Source organism: Saccostrea echinata, unplaced genomic scaffold, assembly GCF_033153115.1.
Source record: "Saccostrea echinata isolate AGI-Se365-2 ecotype Australia unplaced genomic scaffold, CSIRO_AGI_Sech_v1 ptg000064l, whole genome shotgun sequence".
NCBI lineage: Eukaryota > Metazoa > Mollusca > Bivalvia > Ostreida > Ostreidae > Saccostrea > Saccostrea echinata.
The window spans coordinates 54,387-61,778 of NW_026889813.1; the positions used below are offsets into that span (position 1 = coordinate 54,387).

Below are 7,392 nucleotides of genomic sequence, written 5' to 3' on the forward strand. Positions count from 1 at the left end.
CTCGGCACTTACGGCCATTGAGCAGTGAGGGATCTTTTTCGTGTCAGCACCTACTGCGACACAGGACCTCGGTTTACACGGTCTCATCCGAAGGATCGGTCTCCACGTCCCACAGTGGGATTCGAACCCGCGACGTAAGGATCAACTCCTTACGCCGCGACTCCAGAGCGAACGCTCTAACCACTGCGCCACGCGGGCGACTGGCACGCCTTTCGTAAAATTAATTACAAATGGGATTCATTTATTCTGGTAATTAAGCTCACAAAATACAGTCAGGAGAAATTTTATACATTTCCAATATTATATTACTTATCTGATTCTCTGCATTTCGTGCACATGAAAGTAGTTTGTCGCTGAAATTGAATAAGCAGAGCAAATTTTTTCCATAAAGAAATGAATTGGATACTTCTCTTTATTCATTTCTTTAAAGCATAAAATAAAATTTAATTTTGTTCTTGATAAAAAAAAAAATTTGTATCCAGCCAGTGAAAAAATTTGGTCGAGATTCAATTAAAGGTATTTTATTATTTAGTTGTTTTCATATAAACAAGGCGTAATGTTCATTTTGAAAGTGAAAATTAAGCATTTTTTTTTTGGAAATGTGAATATTCAATCACTGCAAACAACAATTCAGCAAATTAATTATATTCAACAATGGAATACACATTATTCAAAATTGAAGATGTCGCATTTTAATTGAAATAGTGTGCTTTAGCTATCTTCTATTTATTACATTTGTTATTTTGGCACTCATATATTTCTAAACTGAAAACGGCCCTTAATGATCCTTTTTACCAATCTCGGTCTTCATTCCAGACCATACTCAGCAAAATTCATGTTGCAGTTAAGCGCTTGATAGATTCTACAGCTAGAGACTCAGAGGTTCACCTCTCTATTTCTTTTAGCAACTAAAATTCCTAATTTCATGCTCCAACTGACATTGAAGACACAGAAGAAGACATATTACTAATTTTTATTTCACTCAAAAGGACAAACTTTTACAACCGTCAGTGGTCCGTTTAGGAAATACTTAATACTCCTGATGGAATGTTGCACATACCCTTATTTCCCCTGCCTGCAGAGCAACAAACCCACAGGAAGGAACAGTGTATCATTAAATGTTTGTGTAGAAAGTTAGCACTCTCATTATTGGCACTTTGGTGTGTGTAAAAATAAAAAAGAGGAAAATCCATACATGTCCATACATAAAATGGCAATCAAAGACATGTATAGAAAGTCGATATCCATAAATAAAGCAGAAAAATTTGCATAAATGTTAACAACCATCAACAAATGACTGGAGATATATAATTTGACATGATTATACTATTTAAAAAAAATGTTCTAGGCCATGATCTGGAGAAAATTCAGATTCTCATTCCTCACAATCAGGCTGACCAGAATTTTGTGCTGCCTTTGTAAGAAATCAGACCATTATTTCCAGTATACTATAAAAAAAGAGGTACGATTTAGTGAGTGTTCATATTTATGGATCACAGACTTTGATTGTTAGAGCTCTAACACTTCACACACATCACATCTTCTCCTGGGTCTCTCTGATGGCCTGCAGGAAATCCATGGTGTTGAGATAATGCTCGGGCTTTACACTGTAAAAACAAATACACTTATTACCACAAAACACCTAGTAATATTTGGGCAACATGCCATCATACATCTATACATATATGTATCTACTTAACATGCTCATTACTTCAAATTGTGTACAGTAAAACTCGCTTATAAGGAACTTGGTTATTAAGGAAATCTCAGTTAAAAGGAATTTTTTAAATCCCCTAGGGGATTTTTCACTATGTTCCTTATACACACAAGAATCTTAGTTATAAAGAAGAAAAATTCAAGGCCCAAGTGACTTCTCATAATAGTTTTAATGTACATGTACATGCACCAAATCACTTTGACAATAAATAACTTGTCAGAGTGACTGTGACTCTGACTGTGATTTCAGCAAGTTTTTTCCAAATATTATAATTGAAATTCCTCTTACTTCTTCAATCCATATATACAGCCTGCCAAGTCCTTGGTCATTTTTCCACTATCTACTGTGTCTACACATGCTTTTTCCAATTTCTGTGAAAAGCTGTCGAGCAAAAAATATTTACATTATTGTAATGAAACCCAAGGATTTTTCTATCGAAAGCTTACACAGCATATTGAATTTACATACCATTGCACAGAGAAAACATTTATTACAGGGTAACAGCTGCATATTCATAAATACAATGTTGTAAATGTTCAGCTCACATAATAGTACCATGTGTCACATCAAGAAATACATTTACTTACACAATAAGATCCTGATTTCCATCCAGCTTGCCTCTGTGTTCTAATCCTCTAGTCCAGGCATAAATACTGGCCACCGGGTTTGTACTGGTAGGGTTTCCCTACAGATACATGTACTTTTCATGATACACATCACGAGATTATCTCAAGGTGACATTCAAGATCTGTACAACTTTTATATGCCTTGGCTTTAATTTTACTGTGAATTTCTACCTATACATTATTATTCAAACAGAATTTTTTTCTCATCCTAATTCACATATATACTTATCTAGAGATTTACCTTTTGATGTTCTCTGTAGTGTCTTGTCACAGTTCCATGGGCAGCCTCTGACTCGATAGTTTTTCCATCAGGGCATACAAGTACACTGGTCATAAGACCCAATGAACCATAACCTGAGACATAAAATACACACATATAACTGTCAGTACTTGGAATATATAAACTCTAAATGTAATTAAACTTTCTGGGGAAAAAATCATTTCAAAAATATTACTTTCCGTATTCAGTATAATTTGTAATATATGGAAATAAATAAACAGAATCATGCATCAAAATTTAATCTACTTTTGCAAAACACACAAATCAAAGTAGTCAAAATTTGGTGTAGGGGTATACATTTTGAAATAATTTTAATTATACATAAGCTTTTCTGGTACATGTATATGACCAGTTAAGGTAACAAAATACCACCTTCCATGTCATTAAAAAGATGAAAGCTGTTGTAGTTTTACCTTGGGCGACTACGTCAGACTGGACATCTCCATCGTAGTTCTTACACGCCCACACAAATCCTCCATCTGACTTGAGAGCCTGAGCCACCATATCATCAATCAGACGGTGCTCATACCAGATCTTCAGCTCATCAAACTTCTCCTTGTATCCTCTGTCAAATGAATCATTCAAAACATGGAGATGTTCTACTTCAGAATGTGTACTTACACTAGTATCGTGTCAGATTCCACAATACACCAAATATGATATTAAAATCAATTTTTAAAACTTAATTGCTCAGGAGTTGGATTGAATACTATTATTGAAAGCTTAAAATATGTGCAACTAACTTTGTCTCGAAGATGTCCTGGAAGATGTCTTTGAATCTTCCATCATATCTCTTCAGAATGGTGTTCTTTGTACTCATGTAAAGAGGCCATTTCTTCATAATGGCATACTGGAAACATGTGTGGGCAAAGTCACTGATGCTCTGTAAGGAAAGAAAAATATCAAAGAACCATTATATTCTACTTGATTCTCCCTTCATGTTTAGACTCATTGTACATATTTACCAGTACCAAGTAACACATTTTTCTAGGAAACTAGAGAATGTTTGTAAATTATGTGCACTTAGTAAGAAAACTTAACATCTTGCCACCAAACTTCCTCACAAATTTGAAAAGAAATCTGGCAAGCAAATGTAGTTTTTATCTTTTGAACAATACTTGCTTTATTTATTTGCTACCTTCCCCCCTCCATCAACTTTTGCTCAGAAATAACTCGTCTTCAATCATTATTTCAATTGTCTTGTGCTAACCTCGTCTGTGTTGTACATGGCCATGGTACATCCTCCACCATTTTTGAATTCAAATACAGTTGTTCTTTCTTCTTTTCCCCCCTCAGGAGTGTAGACTAGCTCAATTTTTCCATTTCCAGGCACTACCATGTCAGTGGCTTTGTACTGTCAAAAAGAACCACAAAAGTCAGAATACATGTACTTAACCTCCACACATCATCAAATTTCACTCTTATGTATATCATTTTAAGTACATTAAACTGACCAATATCTTATAGGCCTATTAAGTAAGTTTATCACCAGATAACATTTGATTGGAAAATCTCTCTGTTCACCAATACAGATTTTTTTCCTAGGAAATTATGACAGTTTTCTCACAGAGGTCAGGAATAAAAATAAAATATGAGCAAATTTAGTACACCAAAATGAAAAACCCGGAAAATGTTGACAATAATTATTATTATAAGTTGAAAATTACTTAAAGAAAATATAGTGATTTCACAATTTTACAGAATTACCTTATTTGCAAATGACCATTCCTAATTAAAAAAAAAACAAAAAAACCCTTAGTTGCTATGTTTCAAAAGCTACAATTTTACTGACCTGGTCACCATGGGCATGACGACCAATCACAATAGGCCTTGTCCATCCTGGCACCAAGCGTGGAATTTTCTGACAGATAATTGGTTCTCGGAACACTGTTCCTCCTAGAATGTTTCTAATTGTGCCATTTGGACTAAGCCACATCTTTTTGAGCTTAAATTCTACAAATCAAATGCATATTTTACAAATATTAAAAAAAATATTTTCTCTTTGTAAAGAGCTAAAATCAACAATGCTGCAGATAAAAACATCTTTGACTATAGATCATTGGCAAAAAAATACCTTCTACACGAGCTTCATCAGGGGTAATTGTCGCACACTTGACTGCTACATTGTATTTTTTGGTGGCCAGGGCAGCATCAATGGTGACCTGATCATCTGTCTGGTCTCTGTATGGCAAGCCCAGATCGTAGTACTTTAGATCAACGTCAATGTACGGCAAGATCAACTATTACAATCAAAAAATAAAGATGTCTTATGTGTGCACAAAGTTACATAAAAATGCTGTTTGAAGAGATACATGTATCATTGGTGGTCTTCATATATCTCCATTTATTAACAAACCAGAAGGGTACAATAGATGTGAATACTGTATAGGGGATTAATTTCACGGGTTGTAATTTTCACGTTTTTCTCTCCTCGGACACGATCGCGGTTTGTTGAATTCGCAGAATCGGTATATGATAAAAGTTACCTCCTTTGTCTTTATCCGTGTAATCCATAGTATAGCTAGAACGACATTTATCAGCCTTACGTATTCACTTCATGAACAGGGTAGGTTTATATAAAATGATTAGATTTAGTAGTTAATTGACGATTAATCAAAACAAATTTTTTTGACTAGAAACGTCAAATGACTTTCCTAAAAGTGCATGTGTACATACATCTTTCCGAAGGTATAACACATCGCAGCAAAAAAAAAAAAAAAGACACTGGACGCTAATGATTGTATTATTTTAAGTAGACGTAATGATATCCTTCCATATCTTCAGCAAGTTCGATAGTTATTCGAATAATATTTTTTTAAACCAAAATTTCCATAAAAACTAATATGCATAATGCTAATGCAGGTAACAAATACACGTGGTAACGTTACGCACGGGTAATCAAAACCGATGACCCATGCGTTTTGACTGATGAAACATGTATCTATTAAAACAGCTTTTGAACAATAAATACAGGTAATTAGCTGCTTATTTGAATTAAAGTAGAGCGTGATAATGAAGATAATTGAATGACAAGTACTATACTCGTAATTACTGAATGACCATGTATTGTACGTATATATACCTATCGTAGTCTATTCTCAAATTTCCAAATAAAACATTGAGGTTTAATATTTAAAACTTATTCACTGTTTCTTGAATTCACGGATTTATTAACACGGTGAATATAGCGAATATTAACACCACGAGTTATTTTCCCCCTATACAGTACCCTCACTGTAATTATATCAAATCTTTATACTGATTTTTTTTTTTATATTCAAATGTAGATGATCACAATTAAATTTGGTCTCATATTTAATACTTCAACTTCTATACTAATATAAACATTCTAGCCCAGCCAATTTTAATTGCATGGAAACAAAATATTTATTTTTATAAACAAAAACTTTATTATTAGGCCCTGGGACCCAGCAAAAAATGAGTTTGGTCATCAGGAATGTATTTTTTTGTAACAGAAACCATAAGCTACACCCTGATCTATAAAATTTAATCTCAGCTCTTCACTGGGTCAATCTATGATGCAGAGGTGAACCTCAAAACCAATTCTTTTTTATGCTACTGCACACTGAATTAGAGAACCAAAGCAGGACAGTGACTCTTTGATTAGAAATGCTTATTAAAGAAGATATAAGAATCTATATACTTTAATTATTCTATGATTTGGAATGTTCACTTTATTCAGGAGGCTTGAAAATTAATTATACACCATTTGAACACGTTTGTAGAATATAACATAAAAAAATCACAGAAAAATAAATGTTCCTCTGTAAAAGGGAATATATATCAAAATCATGAGGTCTCCTTACGGTTTCCTTAATCTTTTCCCAAATGATGCGGGTCATCTCATCACCATCCATCTCCACCACTGGGTTGGCAACCTTGATTCTTTTGGTTCCATCTACATTGTAAAAAAAAATTTAAACTTTGTTAATGTGAATTTTTCTTACATCCTCATGATGTAACCTATCTGAATACAGTCATAACAGATCATAATGAGATATGCATTGTAATAGCCAAACTCTGAAAAAGTAGTTTTAAAGGAATAAAGGGAAGGATAAGTTAGCTCCTAGCTTTCCTCTAATTTAGCTTGGCTCGTGCCAGTGAGTGTGTTGGCAAAGGTATTGAGTGATGTCATGAACAGGTAATGAAATATCTTTTTTAAGATGCAAGGTTAAAGATCAACAAATATATAGTTTGAGAGCTGTTTACTGCATCTGTGTTCCTTTTCACTAAAAATTAAATGCATTAGTTGACAAGTTATACAGATCTATAGGTAAATAAAAAATATAAATTTAAAACACAAAAGCAATTTCCTCATTTTCACTTTCGCACATTTAATTCAAGAAGACTAATTATGAAGATGAATTCATATATCAGGCTTTGTCAATTTCAAATAATAATAATGCTTTAAAACTAGCAACTTATGTCTTTTTTCCACAAACAATTTTGAGGAATTCTTTGTAGCAATAGAAAACTGTTATGACCTCCCTTATTCTTATCCCAATGTCAAACTGACTTATCGAATACATAGCAATTACAGTCTCTTTTCATGTTATAAATAAAAACTTCCGTAATAAAAACACTTACAATCTCTTTGTTGTGTTGCATTTAATGCAACAGGCGCTGCAAACCTTTGTAATTTGCCGCCAGAGCGCCAAAAGAGACGGCCTGCGTTTACGACTGAACTTGCCATTTTCCTTCAGAGCAAGAGAACCACTACAGGAAGTGCAACAGGACTACACATTTGA

At 33.7% G+C, this 7,392-nt stretch overlaps 1 protein-coding gene across 1 annotated transcript; it reads right to left on the bottom strand.

The window, feature by feature from the left end:
• Window positions 1-957: 957 nt before the first annotated feature.
• On the bottom strand, window positions 958-7,367 carry LOC133175787 (isocitrate dehydrogenase [NADP], mitochondrial-like). Its single transcript, XM_061310903.1, has 11 exons — window positions 7,232-7,367; window positions 6,451-6,542; window positions 4,698-4,863; window positions 4,416-4,576; window positions 3,834-3,977; window positions 3,367-3,506; window positions 3,037-3,188; window positions 2,585-2,697; window positions 2,305-2,402; window positions 2,006-2,098; window positions 958-1,607 (listed from the first exon to the last, which is right to left on the bottom strand). Exons 1-11 carry the CDS (start codon window positions 7,335-7,337, stop codon window positions 1,535-1,537), a joined length of 1,338 nt encoding a protein of 445 aa, XP_061166887.1. The 5' UTR covers window positions 7,338-7,367; the 3' UTR covers window positions 958-1,534.
• Between the last annotated feature and the right edge of the window lie 25 nt (window positions 7,368-7,392).